This window comes from Thalassophryne amazonica, chromosome 14, assembly GCF_902500255.1.
Source record: "Thalassophryne amazonica chromosome 14, fThaAma1.1, whole genome shotgun sequence".
Taxonomy (NCBI): Eukaryota; Metazoa; Chordata; class Actinopteri; order Batrachoidiformes; family Batrachoididae; genus Thalassophryne; species Thalassophryne amazonica.
In genome coordinates, this window is record NC_047116.1 from 52704792 (window position 1) to 52729996 (window position 25205).

A 25205-nucleotide genomic window follows, 5' to 3' on the forward strand; every position below is an offset into this window, starting at 1 on the left:
GAGCTTAAGTTACAGAGTGCTTGTAGTCCAGCATGCTCATGAGTATCAACTTCTCAGACATATTTTGAAACAATTAGATAAGCTCCATGTGTTTGGTGGTGCTTACAATTTCACAGGAAAGGGGATAGAGCAGGAGATACACACACAGTGAGTAAAGCAGGGCAAAAAGCCACAGCCCTTCCAGTAAAAAGTCACTTTTAATGAGTTATTACCACTGGTGAACTTGCTGCAGTACACGGAAGACAAATGATGTACCTCAGGATATGCCTATCCTGCAATCACTTTCTGTTTATATCTTCATCAAGGAGCTTATGTATTAGCATACATCTGGTTGTTGGTTTGTTACTCCAAAAGTAATTACCAGAATTTTACACATAGTGGTGAGAAACTCCAAATGTGTATTCAGATTTGTAAAAAGGAAAGTAACATGGCAGAATAAGAAGGAAGCGAACCAAGAAAAACAAAGTGAAAACAAAGAACTAATATCGTGAGAGGAAAATGAAAAAAAAACTCAAGACAGGTGTGTAATCCTGAGGAGATGCATGTCTAAAGAGAAACCAGGTGATTGTTACACAGAGAGGGAACCACTGAAAAAGGCAAAAGAGAAACCAAACCAATGCTCACAACAGAAAAATACCCAAACAGAAACATTAAACTAAAACAACCCACAATTGCACTAACATAGTAAGCAACATCTAAAAAAAAGCCAAACTAAATTCCTAAATACTAAAATGACCATATAAATTAAAAACACAAGAACACACAAGGAAAAAATCATAGCAATGTGTTAGAATTAGCATTATGATTAATTTAACTGCTGTGTACATATCCTGATGTACAGTAAAGCACTGTGAGCTGCATTTCATGTTAGAAAAAAAACACAATGAACTTATTATTTATTTTGAAAAGAATCTGAAAAAGCATGGGCAGTGTGAGGTGGAGGACAGAAAATATAAAATTACATCTATTTTTGGTGAATCCAGGCAAAGGGGCAGGACCAGGACAGAGAAAAGAAAACTGTCAAGGGCAGTCATGTGACTAATGAATGGATTTGAAAGACAAAATGTTGGGTCTGGTCTGAAATACCTCTTGAGACAGATTTTCGTAAAGGGGTGGAGCTGTGAAATTTCAATATAATTTTGTGAAATTGTGAAATATGGGTTGTTAATAGAACCCATTTTCACAAAGCCTGCAGAAAATGTTGAGTCTGAAAATGAAGAGATACCATTACATTTTTGACATATCCAGGTAAAGGAGCAGTGGCAGTATATGGTTAAAAACATTGTGAGATGTATTATTATTATTATTATTATTATTTTAAAGTACAGTACTTTCCACACAAAACAAAGTCCTTCATATCAATGTCACAAACAACAAATGAATATTTTTAAGCAGTCACAAAAACATAAAACAAGTCATAAAGGACCCCCTCACCCCTGTCTCCTGTGGCAACACGGGCTTACGTGCTGCCACAGGCACAGTGAGCTTAGAGTGAGCTTTGTAATTCTTGCATGTTCCCGTCATGGGGCCAAATAAAAGAATATCTTCAATTGGTGATATAAGGATATGTGAACTTGTTGAGTTAAACAAGATAACATCAAATTCAATGCAAAAGCAATCCAAAATGTCTGACATCCGCCAAGGGTTGACAAGGACTGAACATAACAGATATGTGATTCATGTCATGACCTGGACTTTACCTGGATCCAGATTCTACAACATAATGCAGTAATTGCATACTGATCCACAATGGGCCGACTGAAAAAGATGTTGCAATGTGATATTTAATTCACAAGATGAAACAAAATAGTGTCTTCCTGATCTTCATTTTACATCATGATGTTGTATCCGAGAAGTAGTTTTGATGTAATCCTTAAAGGTCTACAGACTGAAATCCTGATGCAGAATCCAGATTCAGATCACCGCCAACATTCAACGGCATCTTCCAAGCCCTAACACCAGTGTGTGGTCAAAATTTGGTGCAAATCTGTTAAGCAATTTTGACATAATCCACAAAATCCAACAAAGTGACGCATACAAATTGAAATCCTGGTCCAGAATCCGGAGTACCTCCAAAATTCAGCAAAGTTTTCCATGTGCTAATATCTATCTGTGGTGCAAATTTGGTGAGAATCTGTGAAGTAGTTTTGCCATAATGCTCAAAAGCCTATATAAAAGAAGATTCTGATTGTGATTCTGATTCTAATAAAGTGAAATCTTGATTGAGAATCCGGATCACCTCCAAAATTGAATGGAATCTTCCATGGCATAACTAACTCCATCTGTGGTGAAAATTTCGTCAAAATCCGTACAGTAGTTTTGACGTAATCCTGCTGACAATCAGACAGACAAATAAATAAATACCTATGATTTTATTACATCCTTGCAGACATAATGATGTGTATTGCATGTGACATTTTGAAATTACTTCAGCTGCTTCAAAGTATGCAATCACTTACTGCAAACACAGGTTTGAATAACAGCACGACTCCTATTACAGGTCTGGACTCCTCATAAAATTTCTTTGTATGGATTAAAAAATAATCTCTCCAAACAAGAGAAAATTGGTGAATGTGTGAAGTTCTGTTCAAATGATTCATACGCGCACACACACACACACACACACACACACACACACACACACACACACACACACACACACACGAAGTGTGCAGTTGTGGGAGTCTCTGGTTAATAACAGTGTTTTTTCTTCTCCACAGATGCCGGTTCAGGATCGGGAGATGATGGTAAGATGAGTCACCTCCTCCTCCTCCTCCTGTTGCTTTTAATGCTCCTCTCTGTGCTCATTGTCATCACCCACTGAAACAAAGTCTCATTAGTGCAGCAGATAACAGAATATTTACAGAGGAATCCTTCAAATGGTGATACAAGCACCAAATTAATCACAAATACTCCTTAGACATTACTCTTTTTAAAAAAATAAAAGACTGGCTACTTGAATTTTCAATAGGCAGCCAGGTAGGGGTCAATTGAAGAATTACACAGGGGTCAAAATTTTAAAATGCTCCAGTCATATTGAAAAACTATACCACATTATTAGTCTGAACATAAAAATTCCAAAAAGATACAGTTTGGACCATGTATGACTGAATGTTATGGAGTTATGGGGTAAAAACAGCAAGAATGGTGAGAAACGTCAATTTCAGTTTGTCGTCTACTTCTTCTTTAGCTGCTCCCGTTAGGGGTCAACACAGCAAATCAATCTTTTCCATCTCACCCTGTCTTCTGTAACTTCCTTTGTCTCTGGACACATTTTTCTCCTCTTTTTCTTCTTCGCTGCAGCAGTAGCCCAATTTCCTTCTGCACCCTGTTGGGCAACAGCACCCTTGGCCATCGTTATTAAGGCCCCGGTCCCCTGACGTTTAGGCAGATTTGCATATGGATTGCGCACAAAATTGGCTCATATTCGCTAAACAGCTGCAATATCCGTGAAACATGCTTGTATGAATCGGCCGACACCCGCGCACATCCACAGTTATCCACAGAGACACGCTTGTCCATTGCCAGGATTTTTGAGCTGCACAAAACTTTGGTTGTGGATGACATCCGCCTTACATACTCAATACATACTGAAGCTATGAGCTGTATATCCACTGTTATCTGCTGATATCCGCAAACGACGGGGACTTGCGGCTTGGCAGCGGACTGGGACAGTGTGTAAAAGGGACATATTACATGCTCATCACATCCACATCACGGACTAAAATAAGTTGTAGTGAATGCATACAGTTTGGTCACGAATAAAGCAATCTGCGAATGCATAAAAAACATGTCACGTAAACCCAAAGTACTATATGTGGCAGAAGTCGACATACCTGCCAGTCAGTGCCAGTCCAGCTGTGGAGACATACGACATAATAGCTGCTGCCATCCTGTTGTGAAAGTGTCGTGACACGGACCCACAACAGGGGGCGGTAATGAACGGACAATGGATAAGCCAAAAAGTAACAATTTAATGTTGTGAATCGCACAACGAGGTACAGACAATAACAATATGGTGGAATGTCAATTATACACAAGGTGACGTGTGGGCAGGCTCGAAGATAGAAGACGTCTGGCGAGAGAAGAGCCTGATCCCACACAGCTTCCACCACCAACGGATCTGAAGAACACCGGAGCCGCCAAGTCCTGCGCCCCAGGTGGCCACTGTCTTCAGCAGTCCAGACCCGGTAGCGCTGGCAGAGAACAGAAACAGTATTGATGAGTGCGAGTTCGCACACTCAGTAATCCCACAGTCTGTAATTAGTTAGGAGGGAGCACCTCCACCTCCAATCACACACTCGTGCAGCTCCTGTCTAACCACTTATCTGGTTGGGGTGTGAAGCAAAGCCGTCGCTGATCACACCAAACGCCAATCCCACAGATAAGGCAAACACCACAGGAAAACGGCTGCAAAAGAGTTCAGACTATTATTCAGTTTTAAGTCAGCAGAGAAGTTACCTGAATGGTAGCTGATTTCTCGGCAGGGAGGTGGAGTTGCAGGCCGGCCTTTATGGTGGTGGTGATGTGAATGAGTGACAGCTGTCACTCCCGGTTGCTATGACGCCCTCTCATGCGTGAAGCCCGCACTTCAAGCAGGGCGCCATCTGGTGGTGGTGGGCCAGCAGTACCTCCTCTTCAGTGGCCCACACAACACATCCAACAACATACTGCTGAACGCTCTTTTTCATGACACTCTCAAAAACTTATTATGCTGCTATTATCCATGTGAATAGATTGTGGAAATTTCCGCACTGTACCCAATAATGGCAGAATATATAAATAAATAATAAGGCTTGCAGCGCACTCACCAATTTGCAGAATGATGTCCCTACTGGATCTAGTGTCCTATCTTCCATGTCCAGTATATAATCCATCTATTTTTTTTATACTTGTTTACCCCAATTAAGGGTCACAATGGCTCTGAGATCTGTGCACAGCGATTGTTCCCTCACTGGAACAGCCTTTTCTCCGTGACGCAGCGATGTCCAGCAGTGCTTCAGGAGTGTGTGTCTCCCGATTTGATGTGATTTATTCGGCAGTAACATTGTAAGTCCCTTTGGCTGTTCCTTTGCTTATTTCACTCAGGGTGTCTACAGCAGGTCCAGGAAGGATCTGCAGGTTAATTTGGCACAGATACGTCCTCCTCCATCCTCCTGCATTTTTGCTCTGATGTACATATGATGTAACATTTCTACAGCTTCCGGTTTGGAGACACATATGTGTGCTGTTGGAGCTGGATGTGAGCAGTGTGTCATTTAATGAAAGCATGTCCTTATATTTTCTGTTTGCGCGTTGTCTTCACAATGAGCACAATGAAGAACTCCCACCGCACGTCCTCAGAGAAAGAGAGAGGGAGAGGGAGGAAGAGACAGAAAGAGCAATCCTGATATATATATATATATATATATATATATATATATATATATATATATATATATATATATATATATATATATATATATATATATATTATTATTATTATTATTATTATTATTTGTGTCCCCAGTGTATAAGATGGAAGGCTGTCAATGACATTAAATTAATAATTTCAGTCTGAGTAACTAATTGTGTAAAAGCCATAACAGATTCATAATGCATCATTTAACTAAGGCTTTAATTTGTTGGCTAATTGACTAACAAGACCTTGGTCTGATGGCAGCCTACCAAGTGGAGCTCATCTGTCAGTGCGTATTTATACCCGTGCTCATATTTACACGATTCCATCTCTATCCGTCCCTCTGCGTGGTTAGCCATGCAGCTTCTTCATTAACTCTCACAAGTATCACCAAGCATATTGAGAGGCAGATTGCAAAAGAAAAAAGAAAAGACAGGAGGACGGATGGGTGGACAAGCGGAAATGAAACTGGTGCTGGGTCAACCAGATAGAGAGGAGAAAGGAGAAGATGAAGAAATGGCTTGAGGAGAAGACAGAAGAACACAGGAGAAGTCAGGAAACAGGCAGCAAGCGATACAGAGATGGAGAGGGAGAATAAGGTGATTCAGAGATAACAAAACAGGGATAAGAAGGAGCAAAATGAAACCATTTTCATATACAGTATGTCACAGTATTCATGAGATTTGGTGCACTTCACATTAAACTTAGTTGTCTGCAGAAAATTCTTGTGGCTCAAGAGGCACAAAAGAATATGAGTTTTTGGATCGTAGAAACAAGTGCTTTCATAATTTGTGCCTTCTTTGTTTTTGTTTTTTCCTTTTGCATTGTACCATATTATACCCTGCACATTTTTTCACAAGATATCATTGGGCTTTACAGTCCATGCAGCATGCAACACCTGCTATAATAATAATAATAATAATAATAATAATAATTCCCATGATCCGATCCCGGATAAGTAGTTGAAGATGAGTTAGTGAATAACAAGAGCAATCACAGATTTCTGACATCAACCAGTCCGGATCCAGCTCACCTTCAAAATTCAGTGGCGTCCTTCATGCCCCTATACCTATTTGTGGTGCAAATTTGGTGAGAATCTGTGAAGTAGTTTTGATGTAATTCTTCAAAGCCTATATAAAGTGAAACTTGATCCAGAATCCGGATCTGGATCACCTCCAAAATTTCATGTGTTCTTCCATGGCCTAATATGTGTGTTGAAAATGTCATCAAAATTCATGCAGAAATTTTTATGTAATCCCGCTAACAGTAATCCTTCAAAGTCTATAATGTGAAACTTGATCCAGAATCTGGATCTGGATCACCTCCAAAATTTCATGGGTTCTTCCATGGCTTAATATGTATCTGTGTTGAAAATGTAATCAAAATCCATGCAGTATTTTTTATGTAATCTTGCTAATAGTAATCCTTCAAAGTCTATAATGTGAAACTTGATCCAGAATCTGGATCTGGATGACCTCCAAAATTTAATGGAGTCTTCCATGGCCTAATATGTATCTGTGGTGAAAATGTAGTCAAAATATGTGTAGTAGTTTTGACTACTAATCCTATACAGACATACAGACAAATAAATAAATAAACGCTGATATTATTACATCCTTGGCAGACATACAGTAGTGTTCAGAATAATAGTAGTGCTATGTGACTAAAAAGATTAATCCAGGTTTTGAGTATATTTCTTATTGTTACATGGGAAACAAGGTACCAGTAGATTCAGTACATTCTCACAAATCCAACAAGACCAACAATGTGCACACTCTTAAGGCTATGAAATTGGGCTATTAGTAAAAAAAGTAGAAACGGGGGTGTTCACAATAATAGTAGCATCTGCTGTTGATGCTACAAACTCAAAACTATTATGTTCAAACTGCTTTTTTAGCAATCCTGTGAATCACTAAACTAGTATTTAGTTGTATAACCACAGTTTTTCATGATTCCTTCACATCTGTGAGGCATTAATTTTGTTGGTTTTGTTGAACCAAGATTTTGCTCATTTACTAGTGTGCTTGGGGTCATTGTCTTGTTGAAACACCCATTTCAAGGGCATATCCTCTTCAGCATAAGGCAACATGACCTCTTCAAGTATTTTGACATATCCAAACTGATCCATGATACCTGGTATGCAATATGTAGGCCCAACACCATAGTAGGAGAAACATGCCCATATCATGATGCTTGCACCACCATGCTTCACTGTCTTCACTGTGAACTGCGGCTTGAATTCAGAGTTTGAGGGTCATCTCACAAATTGTCTCTGGCCCTTGGAACCAAAAAGAACAATTTTACTCTCATCAGTCCACAAAATATTCCTCCATTTCTCTTTAGGCCCGTTGATGTGTTCTTTGGCAAATTATAACCTCTTCTGCACATCTTTTATTTAACAGAGGGACTTTGCAGGGAATTCTTGCAAATAAATGAGCTTCACACAGGCGTCTTATAACTGTCACAGCACTTACAGGTAACTCCAGACTGTCTTTGATCATCCTGGAGCTGATCAATGGGTGAGCCTTTGCCATTCTGGTTATTCTTCTATCCATTTTGATGGTTGTTTTCTGTTTTCTTCCACACGTCTCTGGTTTTTTTTGTCCATTTTAAAGCATTGGAGATCATTGTAGATGAAAAGCCTGTAATTTTTTGCACCTGCGTGTAAGTTTTCCCCTCTCCAATCAATTATTTAATCAAACTACACTGTTCTTCTGAACAGTGTCTTGAACGTCCCATTTTCCTCAGGCTTTCAAAGAGAAAAGCATGTTCAACAGGTGCTGGCTTCATCCTTAAATAGGGGACACCTGATTCACACCTGTTTGTTCCACAAAATTGACAAACTCACTCACTGAATGCCACACTACTATTATTGTGAACACCCCCTGTTCTACTTTTTTTTACTAATAGCCCAATTTTATTTTTTTATTAGAGTGTGCATATGATGAATGCTTTGTCTTGTTGGATTTGTGAGAATCTACTGAATCTACTTGTACCTTGTTTCCCATGTAACAATAAGAAATATACTCAAGCCCACAAGCCCACCCACCTGGGGGTGGTTAATTTTAGGAATAAGAACACCTCAACCTTAAGATGGGGCTCTTCTGTTGCAACGGTGCATGTGCGGTTTGCTCCTGGATGTGCTGCCTTAGTTGAATCTGTTCTCAGTGGAGGTATCTATCAATACAACATCTGTTTATATTTTTTTTTGTTGTTGTTTTTTAAGTCTGCCTCCTGTCAGTTACTGAGTTTGCTCACCACACAAAACTGGGTTCAGACAGGCACCAACATGTATATATATATATATAATACAAATGATGAATGTTTATGAGTTCAGTGGTATTTCATGAGGTGAAAGGTGGAACCTTCTTTCACCGAATTAAATATTCATTCCATTGAAAAAATTATAAAAAAATTCAGTATTTGTTTTATGTAACGGTGAAAATAGATGCGTGTCATTTGATATTTTATTAATTTATAAACAACAGAAAAGGGACTTACATTTTAGTGTTCATCACTGGTACTTTGATGCCAACAGTCCAACACAAACTTTAAATAGGTGTTGAAAATTGTTCTAAGTCAACTTGCAAAAAAACAGTTCTGACGATGTAGTCCATGATGCCATGCACTGACTTTGTGTAGAGTGCGGTCTGTTTTACTTACTGCAGTGAAAAATCATGTCAGAAATGTGTCCATCTTTTCATCCTAACTTCATCCTCTTCATCCTTGCGGCTCTTCTTGCCTCCAGACAGGTCAGGGCGTGGTGGATTTGTTTTTGTGTTAGAAGACTTAGCACCGTTAATTAGCTCCTTCAAATCGTTGTCCATCAGCAAAACAAAACCTGCTAGTGTTAGCTAAATGCCACCCCCACTAGTGTGTGCACTGTGCACACTGTGGTTGCAGCGTGCAATGGTACAAAACGTTTGGAACCAAATTTGCACAGTAAATGCACAGCAAGCCAAATTTTGCAAAATGTGTGTGAGCAACTGACAAAAACTATAACCATCAGATGATAATGTAAAACCTCTTAAATCATTCTAAAGCCAGTATTAAGCAGAAATGAGGCAGTTTTAAGTAGAAATGAGGCGATACTCCGTGACGCTTTGAAATGATGCATCAGGTAGAATCTCGTGTTGGTGTGGCGCTCTGGTCACTTCCTCCATCTTTTATGATGAAATAATGCTGAATTTATGTAGAAATGATTGTGTACAAAAGCTTCAGATTTCTGTCGCTGAGATAGATGATGACTGTAGTGCAGTTTTAAGCAGAAATTATGTGATAATCGGTGAACCGTGGCTAATGACGCATTCACAGTGAAGGCAGGGCGGACCGATTTTTAGGGGCAACGTTCAGTCAGCGAAACCGGCTGCTAAATTTCAATTTCTTTGTAAACAAACAAAGAAACAAAAAAACAAAAATGGGGAAATAACACTTTTGTTGATAAATACTGTAACTTTCAGCTCTTGTTTGAGAAAAAGTAAATAAAAATATTTTGACTTCCGTAAAACACATCGGTATTTTGCTTACGGAAGCATATTGCATTCACTTGATAAATTTATTTTTGGTTTGTTTTCGGAGTAATTATTTGTGTTTTTCTGAGTCATTTATTTTTTGTCTGTTTTTCAGAAAAAAATTGTTTCTGTTTTTCTGAGTAAATTATTTTTTGGCTTGTTTTCTGAGTTATTTATTTATTTATTTATTTATTTATTGACTATTTTTTTCTGGGGTTTTTTGTTTCTTTGTTTTTTTACTATTTCTTGAGTCACCACGTAGCCAGCCTGAATCCATTTCAAATGCATCATCTGCTATACATGGAGCATATTATATCTGTCCAAGTGATCCTGGAGAAAAACAGCTATGTCTAGCAGATCTGAATAGGCTTTCCTTCTGAACAGCCTCAAAGTCCTCATGTGCCTGCGTAGAGTGGACAAACTAATGATGATACCATTTATATGATTTGAAGACAGGACAAACTGCCAGTGTCTTAACAATGTCATGTTTGTTACCAAATCAAGCTTTCAATGAATGAATGCGTCTTCAAATGCTTTCTAAACTCAGAAAAAATTTGTCTGAAAAACAGAAGAAAAAAAATCTGAAAATCAGGAAAAATTACTCTGAAAAACATCTAATTAAATAAATTATTCGGAAAAAACAGAAATAATTATTCCAAAAAACAGACAAAAAATAAATTACTGAGAATAACAGAAATAATTATTCCGAAAAACAGACAAAAAATAAATTACTCAGAAAAACAGAAATAATTGCTCAGAGAAACAAACCAAAAAATAAATTTATCAAGTGAATACAATAAGCTTCCGTAGTTGCTGTTGAATTGAAAGTGTGTCAAAACGGTGCATGTGTGTTTTGTTGCTGGAATGACATTTTTAGAAGGGATTGTTAGGTTTTGGTTGTAGGGTTTAATTTTGACAGAGCTGTGAGGGCTTTTACAAGTGGTGTGCAAATTTTGCAAAATGTGTGTAAGCAAGTGGCAAAAACTGTAAACACAGGCAGCAAAATGTGAACACAACACCAACACAGCTGTCAGCTTTTACACACAACTCACAACTGAACACACACATTTTTAATGATGTAATCAGACAAATTGGGCAAGATGAAAGTCAGTTCAGAGCGCACAGGTGGCACACGTGCATCCATCTACTATGGACAGAAACATACAGAGAGACAGAGGAAGAAGAGTTGATGTGAGAGGTGGTGTGACAGTGCTGTGACAGTGTTTTTTTTTTTTTGGTCCCTTAACCGATCAATGTGCACCAGGAGACACATATATTTTAACACTATAAGAAGCATTATGAAAAGTTCTCCCGAAATACAGTTATCATAGGCTTATCAAAAGTACTATCTATTGACAGTAGGTCACATTACTTTTTAGACATAATAAGCTGTCATTTCATTCAGCCTTGTTACTTAAATTTAGAAATAGAAATTATATAAAAACATTTGTTATAGAAATACTGTAGGCTATACTATAAATAATATATCATTACTTGTACATTTCATCATATAAAGCAAGAAATGACTGGATGACTGAACCAATTACTGGATACAAAGGTTGAACTTTTGAAACTGCAATACACAAAAAGGCCACAAGATGGAGACAGTTGTCTATCTCACTACAAGCTACAAGTAACATCAAGGATTTCTTTTATTACCAATTTTTGTTGCTATTCAACTTAGAGAATGACTCTCAATTTAGAGTAAAATGTTAGGTATGTGAAATTATGCCAGGACTTAGAAAAATACATTTTAGACAGGGACGCTGTTATACCAATCCACCGCACCGCAGACTGTGCAAAACAGCATACTTTGTATGACCAACACACGACCATCAAACAAATAGAATAAAGCATAAAGAAACAACCTGGCGGCGACAGCATGGTAGCTAGCCATGTACACCATTTGCACAGGTTACATTGCTAGGCTAGGTGACTGGCAGAGTTAGCATGAACGAAAATTATATCCAACCTTAATTCATATCTGAGTGACCCAGTTTGACAGCACTTTACTTCGGACCAGAAGATGAGAATGTCTCTCTCACACACAGATGTCTGATTTATGAACAAGTTAGGTTGCTGTTCATCAATTAATAGCTGAAGTTAACCTTCACTTACCATCATGGCCGTAGTGGTCCCCGCCTCGTCTACCTGTTGAACTTCTTCTCCGCCACTTGCTGAGGCTGCCTGCCGCAGATGTGGATGTCCACGCGAAGCAAACATGTCTGTTATTTTAAGACGTTTTTCAGCATCTGCCTGAAGGGCTACTCTCTTCTGATCCCTGGCTCTTTCAGCGCCACCTTTCCTCTTCTTGCCACCATCCATATCGCTCGTTATCGCTCTGTCCAGCACTGGCGCACTGTGTATCCCAACTGAGGCCCGAGATGGAGGGGTAATTGGCCTGCCCCTCACCTCATTGGTCCAGGCCATAATCAGTCATGACTAAAGGGCCGATCTACCAGTTTATGCACCAATAGGAGGGTTTATATACCGGTATCCAGTGTTGCCACAGTTACTTTGAAAAATTACTGATTACTGATTACTCCTTGAAAAAGTAACTTAGTGACTTTACTGATTACTCAGTTGTAAAAGTAACTAAGTTAGATTACTAATTACTTTTTAGTTACTTTCCCCAGCTGCCCACAACAACCCTCTGCCACCTCAATATGACAATGATACTTGTTTTGCCAAAACTCACTTTATAGTCACCCTTTCTTGACTTCAATGAAAATATATACTTGTTTTATAAAAAGTAAAATATGAGGTCTGTTAGAAAAGTATCCGACCTTATTATTTTTTTTATAAAACCATATGGATTTGAATCACGTGTAATCACATCAGCCAAGCTTGAACTCTTGTGGGCATGCGAGAGTTTTTTCACGCCTGTCAGTGACGTCATTCGCCTGTGAGCACGCCTTGTGGAAGTAGTGGTCCAGCCCCCTCATCGGAATTCCTTTGTCTGAGAAGTTGCTGAGCGATTGGCATTGTGCTTGATCAAAATTTTTTCAAAAACTGTGAGGCACATCCGAGTGGACACTATTCGAGAAATTCAGCTGGTTTTCTGTGAAAATTTTAACGGCTGATGAGAGATTTTGGATTGTTTCTATCGCTGTAAGGACTTCCCACGGAGCGGGACGTCGCGCAGCGCTCCGAGGCGACGTCGTCATCCTGTTTCAAGCTGAAAACCTCCAAATTTAAGCCTCTGTTGACTCAGGACGTCGTGAAAGAACAGAGAACTTTCAGAAGAGGTCGGAATCAGCAGTTTATCCGGACATTCCTCTGTTAAAGGAGATTTTTTTAATGAAAGACGTGTGGACAGATTGGCGCGTCAGCTCGCAGCTGGCGCGCCCGCCACAGGAAAAACACCTCCGTTGGAAGCCTTAAGGACAAGTTAGAACATGCCCTGCTGTTAAACAATTTCTCAGATACTCACTCAACTGAAAGCCACCAAAAGCCGCCTGGATTTTACAAATGGTTATCAACACGGAGGTGTTTTTCCTGTGGCAATCCGTCCACCAACACGGTTCACCAACAATCAGCACTTCATAAAGGTTTTCTTTCCACCTTACAGCCCCTTTCTGAATCCACTAGAGGAGTTTGTCAAGGCTGGGTTCAGCACACCAGAGGGGTTTCCCCCCCTTTGCCTGGCATGCGAACATATTGCCTGTAATGTGGATGAAGTCCTCTGGCCAGACCACCAAGCAAAGCAGTTTTGACTTATGGTTTTGGTTTATGAACCAAATTAATTCTGGGCAGTTTATCAAAATTAATGTCAACTCTGTTATTTTTACAAAATGAAAACGTCATACATATATTTTTGCTTTTGTTTTAAATTAATATGCTAATTCTGAAAGTTTGATCATTAGCAAAAACAGATGTCAAAAGGCATTATGGGAAAATGAGACTCCTCTCATCACTGGTTGGTTGGTTTGATTATTTGTAAAAATCAACACATGTTACTGTATCATGTGTTGGTTTTTACAAATAAATGTGTATTTGTAAATATGTCATTTTTTTCATTTGTAAAAAGAAGGCATTTGCAAAACTGAAAATTCTGTTAAGTGTGATTCAGCGCAAACAAAGTTAGTTGGTTGGTATTATTCACACTGTCATCCAGTAGATGGCAGTGTTCTGTGCATTTTATTATTTTGTGCGTGAATGGTTGTGGCAACAGCTGTATGAGAGGTTCGAGGTGGCTCTGATTTTTCACGAGTGGCATGCGATTCCTCCTTCGTGCACCAGTCGGCTTCATTCGTGTTATGTGTGATGGGGCCCTAATGAATGCTCTTGGGTGAATATATTTTTGCTTGCTGTGTGTATGTTCTGAACACATTGGTTTTATCACAGGATAACTAATTTTGAGGTGATAGTTTGATGTTGATAGAAAAGTCTGGGGTTTTGTGAATGTAGTTTGAATTTTTTGGTGTTTAAGGTTTTGTGAAAATGGGTGGAGGTTTCAAGAAATGTGTTATAGCAATTGCACAAAACTGTATTACCATGAAAGATTGCTACAATGCAAACCTGTTGAGACCTCTGTGATTCAAATCAGAAATTTTTTTAATGTAACCAGGTTAGTCCCATTGAAATCAAGATCTCTTTTGCAAGGGAGACCTGGACAATTACAAAGTTTCCACTTCACCTAACCTGCATGTCTTTAAATGTGGAAGGAAACAGGAGTACCCGAAGGAAACCCACACGAACATGGGGAGAACATGCAAACTCCACACAGAAAGGACACAGGTGGGAATCAAACCCATGATGTTCTTGCTGTGAGGCAACAGAGCTAATCACTAACCCACCATGCTGCCAATTTTAAAAATGATCCTTATTCTCAAAGGTGCTAAATAAATGTCAGGAATTGATCATTATGGAGGCAAACAGACAATTAAAGAAAAGCTCTTTGGGAATTTCAGCAGCTGAGGACATACAGGCAGAAGAAGAGGGCAAGGACAGGAGGAGGAGAAACACAAAACACACCCTGTAAAGATAGAATCATGGCAGAGGTCAAAATAGATGGAGAGATACAGTAGAGGAGACAGAAGTGAGGGAGGAGGGGAGCTAGCAGAGGTGAAAGAAGAGAAGAGCTGCTGGTGTTTTATGAGCTGGGGAGAAGGTTAAAGAAAGTGGCTGTAAAAGACAGGCAGGAGTCCTATTGAGGAACCTGGCAGTAGAGAACCATCCCACTAAAAATCGAATGCATTTTAATGGCTCATGATAAATCCACACACATAAAGTTGTGGTCAGCAGGGTAGTTGCCTGTTTTATTGGCTGTATGTGGGTATATGTGAGCGTATGCAGGATGCAGACCAACATGAAGACGTTAATCCATTCCTGTCAGTTGATGCACACTTGTGTGTGTGTGTTTTTTAATATGATAAATTACAATGCAAGTCAACTGTGCAGAGACATGCCCTCAGGACATCAGTCTGGTCACATGGCCCCCTCAGTCAGAATCAGACATTTGCTCAAATCAAATTGTACGGTGCAGAAATTGAATTGCAACCACATGATCATGGAAGGGACAAAGGAGGACTAAAGTCTTGAATCTAAATGATTTCTGCAATAAATGTGTTGTCTGGACAAGCACATTTCAAAAATACATATATAGATGGACAAAATCACCGGTGTTGGTCAATGATGATATGTAAACTAAAAATTAAACTGGTGGAAGTGTTTGCAGAATGATTGTGTACTCACCTATATTTGATTGAAAGAGCCATATAAAGACATTAAACCTTTGATTTGTGTTTAAGAGACGAATTCTGTAACTTTCAAATGGGTGGTGATATATCAAGTTTATTTTCAAGTTGTTTTTTTTTTTTTAGGGGAAGATGTATTGTCCAAACGGACAAAAATGACGTTTTTTTTAATCAAAAAATCCCTTCGGGAGGAAAATTACAGCCCTTTTTAGGGTAGGGGTTAAAGGGGCCAAAACAGTGACATACTCAAAATGTGAATTTTAACCTTTGAATATCTTTGTGCACCCTCAGTAATCCTCATTGATCTTATGGTATATGAATGTATGGATGGAGTTCTCCCATTTAGTGTTATATTTTTCAAGTCCAACTGAAGTCATAACTTTTGGCATTTTGGGCTACATTTGGGACCCTCCCAGGCCTGTGCCCTGAATAAGCCTTGCTCATTTATGCATATTTGGATACACTGGGACAAGTTCTTTCCAAATTTGCATAAATGGCGGTGGCTTAGTTAGGGCTCTTTTACATAGGTGGCGCTCTTTATGTTAAGAACGCGATATTTGGCGATTTTCATTTGGCCATATCTCGGTGTGCCCCCTATGGATTTCAGCGAAACTTGTTTTATTATGTTTCTCTATATCTCTGCTATTCATGATAAAGATATCAAGAAGGCATTTTGCCTCATCAACCCACAAGGAGGGTTAATGAGGCAAAATGCCTTCTTGATATCCTGACAATATATCTTCCCTAAAAATAACTTCAGTGGCCTACTGAAACATGATATATCACCCCCTTCTATAAACCATTCCACAGTTACAGACTATGGCTCTTAAAACTACAGTGTGGAGGATTTAGAGGTTGGACTTAACACATAATCATCTGTTCATTTGTGGATTATTACTGACAACAACAAATCAAATCTTTTTATAATCTTATAATGAGCCTTTCATATCTATATGGGAGTGACCCCCTCATGAAGGCCACCATGTTGCACTGCCACATTGACACAGTAGCCTAAAAGGGACATATTTCCTCCACCTTTCATATGTTGCAGTGCAGGTGAATGACTCAAGAAAAAGAAGAGAATCCGCAGTTGCGCCCCTATAGTCTGTATATGGGGTTCTTTCTGGGGCTAACAAGTTTGAGTCCCTTCAGGATCTTACATAATGCTCATCACAACAGAAGACAAGGTGATGACGTCTGAAACATCCCGTCCAAATCAAGGCCCCTCAGTGGGCCTGGCTTTTAGATGGCCTTTGCACCATTTCATACTTTTTTGTAACTGCGTCTAACTCTGTAACTGTTAAAATGGCCTAAGTAGCAGGATACCCCTCTGAGTCTGGTCCGCTTGAGGTTTCTTCCTTAAAAACGCCGGTCTTTTGTTGCCCGTCCCAACTTTTTAGGGGATACTCCTTTATACCCAGTCATGACACTCACCTGTTTCCAATTAGGTGTTCTTTGAGCATTCATCAACTTTTCGTCCCAAATGAGCATATATTTGCACAAAAACAATAAAGTTTATCAGTTTGAACATTAAATATGTTGTCTTTGTGGTGTATTCAATTGAATATATGTTGAAGAGGATTTGCAAATCATTGTATTCTGTTTTATTTACATTTTACACAACGTCCCAACTTCATTGGAATTGGGGTTGTATTAGATTAATGCATATTACTGTTGCAAACTGGTTAGTGATTCTTTTAATTGTTTGTGAATATTAAAAACTACATATGACATCCAGTCTCATTCACCATGGCAACATGAGTGAAGTTAACATCACAGAGATAAGGATACTTGTTAAGTAGTATTAAAGGGAATTAAATGCAAAATGAATAATGCCAAAATTTCACTCAACAGAAATACCAGAGAACCAACTCTGTAGATGTCCATTAGTGTAATTAACCACACAGAACACTGTATTATCTCAGATATTTATAATAAAATACTCAGAAAGGGCAAACACAATTGAGTCCACAACTATCGGCCACTCATGAGCAGACGGCTGCCACTAGCAGCATACACTAGTTGTCGCTCAAAGCAACCACACCCCTATTCATAACTTTATGTCCTAACTGGAACTGATTGAGTTATATGAAACTCCACTCCTCACCACAACCACATTGCCATATGATTGTCATGAATGGAGAATTTAGCTACAGAGACCAAAGGCATTTTTTGGTACCAGGGTTCAGCTGTCAATTTAACTTCTTCTGGGCTTCTATGGTGAGTGACTTGCTTTTGGAGCCAATCTCAAGGAACATTTCAAAAACTGCAAAATTTGGCTCTTCCACATGAGCTTTATTTTTCAGCAGGGGAAGCTGGGACTTGGTTCTTTATTGTCAATCTGTGTCACAAAAAATAAATAAATAAATAAATAATACAACAAGCAATGTATTTCACCTCACTTTTGGAATTAAAGAGAATTCAGAAAAGGGTTGTGTTGCTAAGCAGTGAGTTACAAATTAAAACACTGTAAACTTTAGGATTGTGCTTTCACTTGTTCCAATGAATAACAAATTCCAACCCCCCCTGCAACTTGGCTTTGGAGGTAGAAGGAAACTACAGTATTGCCAAATATCCGAAGTCAAAGACTGTAACTCTGCCATGCTTGTGCCCTTCAGGCATTAAAGTGACCCAATTTCACCGTCATTTCGAAATGTAACTCTTATCTAAATTGAGTGCTTTGTCAAGGTCAAACCAATGTCCTGTAAGATATCAGAACCTTATTTCTGTTTGAATGTTAAAAAAAAGGTTGACTCCATGATGAGTCCAGAGCAGCAGGAGGAGTGCAGCAGTCTCATTACCGCTATTCTAGTGTCTCATATTTTTCTCCTAATTTATATTTTGTCTCCCTTCACTTATTTCTGATGTTTCTAAGGTTGATATTTGTCACCATGCACACCATCCTAAAAAGAAACGATCTCTCAGTTTAATGGTGGCTAAAACTACCAGTATTTCTCCAGACAGATAACAGCTATAACGTATGTACAAGTACATGCATATGTCTGTGCACACGTCACTTTTATTTGTGTGCGTGTTGGCTATTAAAAGAATAAACACACATGCTTTAATTGAAATCCAGTAGCCTGATTGGGGTAATTAATCTAATGATCAGCCCATCAATGCTATGGATTTGCAAGTACTTCATTAGTTTAAATTAAATGTGAGGCTCCCATATTGTGCAGTTATGAATTCAGTTTCAATTGATTTCCGTTAGTGAGTGCGCAACTATGCATAAAAATTGCCTGCTATGAAAAATTCACACTTAATTATTTTATTGACGACAAAAAGTAAATTCTGGATCATGACTTTGTATTAAAATGTCTGAGAAGGGTTTTTAAAATACAAAATAAGAAGTTAAACCCCATCTATTCTCAATATAATTCTCCATTCATAGGCCTAAGGCAGTTTACTGTGATACATACTGAACAGTTTATAAAATAAACTGTTCTGTGGAATGATCTCCCTGCATCAATAAAACAGTCATTCTGTAGCGACTTTGAAGTCCAGACTTAAGATGCACTTATTATCCATTTCATATGGCTAGCATACTGGCATAGTATACGTATTACTATGCTTTTTACCTTTTAAATTAATTTTATTAATAAACGGATCTTGCCGTGGCCTCAACTTTATCTAAAGTCTGGGTCTTTTAGTGAAGCTTAGGGCTAGTGGCCAGCGATCACCTTAGTATTTCTTTTGTTTTTCTTGTTGCTTAATGCTGACAAATTATACTGTATTTGTTGTCTTTCTGATGCCTGATTCTGTTTTTTTCTCTCTGTTTGAGGTGCGGCTCCATCCAGAGATGGGAGTGGTGTCCTCTTCTGCAACCCTCCTGTCCTGTGCACCGGCAACATTTCCTGTATAATCATTTTGTGAATTATTTTGTAATTTGTGTCTGTAGCCCAAGCAGAGGGTCACCACTTTGAGTCTGGTCTGCTTGAAGTTTCTTCCTCAGAGGGAGTTTTTCTTTATCACTGTCGCCTGTGTGCTTGCTCTGGGGGTTGGTAAGGTTAGACCTTACTTGTGTGAAGCGCCTTGAGGCAACTTTGTCCTGATTTGGCGCTATAGAAATGAAAATAAATTGAAAATTCAAATTCAAATTTATAAAATAATATAGTCAGGTTCATCAGTATTTTGGACAGTAGTGCAAGTTTTATACTTTTTCTTTGTACACCCACAATGGAGTTAAAACCACAATGATCAAAGTGTAAACTTTAAGCTTTAGTTCAAAGGGTTCAACAAAAATATTACATTCACCATTTAAGAATTTCAGCTGAACTTCATACACAGTCTCTCAATTTTCACAGGCCACACATAACTGGACAATGTTAATATCAGGATTATTATGAATACAAATCATAGCTTTTACAGCCAGTTACTGGACCTCATTTACAAAACTGGAGTTGCGTCAGGATGAGCATCCGGCGTAAAACTTGTGCCAATTACTAATGCAGATCTGGTTCTATCCGCTGTGGTGATCCTGAACGAAACCAGGAGCAGCCGAATGAACAACAACATTATGTAATATGAACTGATGGGTACTTTAATGATAAATGGTAACCATTGTTGTACCTTTAAAGAATTTCTTCCTCAGTGTAGTACTTTTAAGGACACCCAAGGTCAAAACACCATGTGACCAATATAAAGGTGGTATATCGTTTCATAATAGTGTTCAGTCATAACCATGGGTGTATCTTTAACCAGTTCCTGGAAATAGGCATTCTGAATATCCACAATATTTTATTATTTTTATTTTGGTCTTGACCTGTGATGCTGACTTTTAATCAATTCTTTTTTTTTTTATTTCCTCTGACCAAAAAAAAAAAAAAAATGACTTTGTCTCTTGGCTATCCCTCTAACATTGCACCAAGTTTGGTCCAAATCAAAGGTCTTTAAGTTATTTTGTTCACATGGAGACAGAACAAAAGTGGTTGCAGTGTCATTGTCATCAGTGTGCTTGTTCATGTTGTATGTGAGGTCTAGACCAGACGTCTTCAACTCATTCCAGAAGGGGCCAAGAGGGTGCAGGTTTTCATCACAACCACACCCTCCACCAGGTGATTTCACTGATTAACATCACTTTGAGCAGATGGAATCAGCTACTCAGTGAAATCACCTGGTGGAGGGGGTGGTTGTGATGAAAACCTGCACCCTCTCGGGCCTTTCTGGAATGAAAGGCCTGTGGACTACACCTTGGTTGTGTGTAGCGCCTTCAGATGACTCATGTTGCTGAGTCCTGAACACACACAGTCCTAAAAATGATAACCCACATGTACCGCTGCATGTGGGTGTAATAATCATGTCATTACCAAGATACCTGGGTACTTTTAACTACTTTATTAACCAAGCTATTTCCTTCTTATCTTCCAAGTGATGTACAGTGATAATGCGTTTGTTCTTTTAGTTCTTTTTATTTCTTTTCTTGAAGATTTTCAAAACGTACAAATATGCTTCAAATGTGTTATTTCACACATAAAAGTGTACAGGAGATTGAGTCTTTTGCAGTAATACTTGACTTTTGAGCTTTTTTTTTTTTTCCAATTAAAAAAATCTAAATTTGGGCTTCAGGTATGCACAAAGTGAATGACTGGTAAGAAGAGAACATAGAGAAAGTAAATTTGTAAAGTTCATGGAGATAGTTTGCTGATTTACTACAACTGCATAGTAAATACAATAAAATAGAATAGAATAAAATAGAATAGAATAGAATTCGCCCTATTGACATTTCAAATCCTGCAAAACTTCGAAGAGGTTGCCGCGCTGCGAGATCTCAGTAACATTGAGAACTGCATTGAGACGCTCTGATTGGGCTGCACTTTAACCGCTGCACACGGGCAACACCATTAACATCGCGACTATTTTTATTGTGCCTAAAACTGTCATGAATATATTCTCTGGGTTTATAGATGTTGTTATTGTGTTTGTTTTATGTAAACATGCGAGAATCACAGGCTGTCTCTCCGTTATTTTCAAGGAATAGAATACAAAGGAATAGAATAGAATAGAATTCAAAAGAATAGAATACATAAGAATAGAATACAAAGGAATAGAATAGAATAGAATAGAATACAAAATAATAGAATAGAATAGAATAGAATACAAAAGAATAGAATAGAATAGAATAGAATAGAATACAAAAGAATAGAATACAAAAAAATAGAATAGAATAGAATACAAAAGAATAGAATAGAATAGAATAGAATAGAATAGAATAGAATAGAATAGAATAGAATAGAATAGAGCTCCTCCAGGTGGCCCATGGTTCCCCTGGCGATTGTTCCATCCATCCTATCCTGCTTCAGCAGCTTTCATAATAGTGAACTGTTGCCCCAGTCACACTGCTATTGCTATGGTAACCAAGTTAGAGGTTTAGGGAAGTGAGTAATCTAATCTTCCCACTTTGTGGTGGAGCGATAAGGCTTGCCACCAGCAGCCCACCCATGTGTGTAGTTGTGAGTGTGTGTGCATCCTCTTTTGTCATTCCATGCAGCATATGCTGGCTCTCTCTCTCTCTCTCTCACTCTCTCGTTCTGTGACACACACACACACACACACACACACACACACACACACATACACACAGAACTGATCTGGCCAATATGTTCCACTCTAATAGGCAGGTGAAAGCCGACGGGCAGATAGAATTCCACTCTCGGTGAAAGGTCTGAACCACACTGATGTTGACATTCTGCACCAATATCCCCAATAACAATAAAGGAAGGTTCCACTTTTTTATTGTGGACATCAAGAGAAGGATGAGCGTTGCCTCAATTTTCAGAAGCACAACTTAAAACAAGCAGTGCACAGAGAGAACATAAACCTAAGTACATATTATAACCACAAGTTCCATAAAAAGAAAGATAGGAACCTTTTTCACAATTTTAATATTCTGAGATAGGACAAGCTGGCATAGTTTAATCATTTTTTGTGTTCACTCCATCAGAATTAAATTATTATGTTTGTGTGCTCACAGAAAATAGTTGCAGGTTTGTGTCCAGTTTGTTATCATAAAGTCGCCCAGCATGAGGAAGTAAGAGCTCATCTCACAATGTTAAAGGATTTCTACAACATTAATCAAATCGGTTCCAAAAATGAATGCTGTCCTCCTTGGACCATACCCCATCTAATTTTCAATCCCAGTTTCCAAGTTTCAAGGAAGCTGGTTCAGTAATTTTTGCATAATCCTATTAACAGTCAAAGACACAAATAGCCCCGAAAACATTACCTTTTAGCAACACTGGCCTTCGTAGACACCAGGACCCCTTTATTACCTAGAAGGCTTCACAATAATTTGACAGGTCTGTCTTTATTTTATGTTATGCAGTTGTGCATGTTAAAGGTTGGCAGCATGGCCCGAAACAGAAGATTCACTGGTTCACCAAGACAAAACCTCTGGTGAGGAAGAATGAACCAACTGCGCAAGTGCCAAATTTCTGGCTGGTTCCAAAAACAAAAATAGAAATAGAATGATCCGCACCACCAGAGCACTCCCATGCAAAAAAGCTTTAATAATACAATGAGGAAAATAAGTATTTGAACACCCTGCGATTTTGCAAGTTCTCCCACTTAAAAATCATGGAGGGGTCTGAAATTTTCATCTTAATTGCATGTCCACTGGAGAGATATAATCCAAAAATAAATAAATAAATAAATCCGGAAATCACAATATATGATTTTTTTAATAATTTATTTGCATGTTACTGCTGCAAATAAGTATTTCAACACCTGCCAATCAGCAGAAATTCTGGCCCTCAAAGACCTGTTAGTCTGCCTCTAAAAAGTCCACCTCCACTCCACTTATTATTCCAAATTAGAAGCACCTATTTGAGGTTGTTAGCTGCATAAAGACACCTGTCCACCCCACACAATTAGTAAGACTCCAACTACTAACATGGCTAAGATCAAACAGTTGTCCAAAGACACCAGAGAGAAAATTGTAGACCTCCACAAGGCTGGAAAGGGCTACAGGGCAATTGCCAAGCAGCTTGGTGAAAAAAGATCAACTGTTGGAGCAATTATTAGAAAATGGAAGAAGCTAAACATGACTGTCAATCTCCCTCAGACTGGGGCTCCATGCAAGATCCCACCTCGTGGTGTATAAATGATCCTAAGAAAGGTGAGGAATCAGCCCAGAACTGCTCAGGAGGAGCTGGTCAATGACCTGAAGAGAGCTGGCACCACTGTTTCCAAGGTTACTGTGGGTAATACAGTAAGACGTCATGGGTTAAAATCATGCATGACACGGAAGGTTCCCCTTCTTAAATCAGCACACGTCCAGGCCCCTCTTAAGTTTGCCCATGACCATTTGGATGATCCAGAGGAGTCATGGGAGAAAGTTATGTGGTCAGATGAGACCAAAATAGAACTTTTGGTCTTAATTCCACTCACCGTGTTTGGAGGTTAGAAGAATGCTGAGTACCATCCCAAAAACACCATCCCTACTGTGACACATGGGGGTGGAAGCATCATGCTTTGGGGGTGTTTTTCTGCACATACGACAGGACGACTGCACTGTATTAAGGAGAGGATGAACGGGCCTATGTATTGCGAGATTTTGGGGAACAACCTCCTTCCCTCAGTTAGAGCATTGAAGATGGGTCATGGATGGGTCTTCAAACATGACAATGACCCGAAGCACACAGGCAGGATAAGCAAGGAGTGGCTCCATAAGAAGCATATCAAGGTTCTGAAGTGGCCTAGCCAGTCTCCAGACCTAAACCCAATAGAAAACCTCTGGAGGGAGCTCAAACTCAGCAACAGCCCAGTAACCTGGTTGATCTAGAGAAGATCTGTATGGAGGAATGAGCCAAAACCCCTGCTGCAGTGTGTGCAAACCTGGTGAGAAACTACAGGAAATGTTTGACCTCTGTAATTGCAAACAGAGGCTACTGTACCAAATATTAACATTGATTTTCATAGGTGTTCAAATACTTATTTGCAGTAGTAACATACAAATAAATTATTAAAAAAATCATACATTGTGATTTCCGGATTTTTTTTTTTTTTTTAGATTATGTCTCTCAGAGTGGACATGCACCTAAACTGAAAATTTCAGACACCTCCAAGATTTCTAAGTGGGAGAACTTGCAAAATCGCAGGGTGTTCAAATACTAGGGATGTCCCGATCAGGTTTTTTTGGCCCCAATCCGATTCCGATCTGATTTTGAGTATCTGCCGATACCGAGTCCCGGTCCGATACTTTAAAAAACTGAATGAACAATGAACAAATGCTAAATATGTAATAATTTCATTTTAATCACCTTATTTTATTATTTATCACTTAAACAGTGCACTTCTCCTTGAGGTAGCTTGAACAATCAAGTAATAAGCTACCAGACTTAAAAAATGTACAAATTTCCATGTTATTTTATTTGTTTAAAAATAAATGTCCAAGCTTCCTTATGTTAAACAAGAAATTATCTAATCTGAAATAACAGGTGGTTGTAATTTACAGATTAAAGGTTTCTAAAGAACCATTTATTGATTTAGCGATTTTAATTAAAAGTGTTCTAAATTTTTTAAACAGTAATCAGAAATTTTGAGGTAACAACAACAACAAAAAACATTTCCAAGGATTTTTCTTCAGACACGTGGTTT

The 25205-nt window shown here is 38.7% G+C and overlaps 1 protein-coding gene across 1 annotated transcript in view; it reads left to right on the forward strand.

Annotated features, from left to right (window-relative positions):
• Nucleotides 1-25205, forward strand: part of tmeff2a (transmembrane protein with EGF-like and two follistatin-like domains 2a) — a 394247-nt gene that overhangs the window by 222210 nt on the left and 146832 nt on the right. The window contains exon 4 of the mRNA XM_034186163.1: nucleotides 2721-2747. Coding sequence (XP_034042054.1) covers nucleotides 2721-2747 — 27 coding nt within the window. The remainder of the gene's footprint in view (nucleotides 1-2720; nucleotides 2748-25205) is intronic.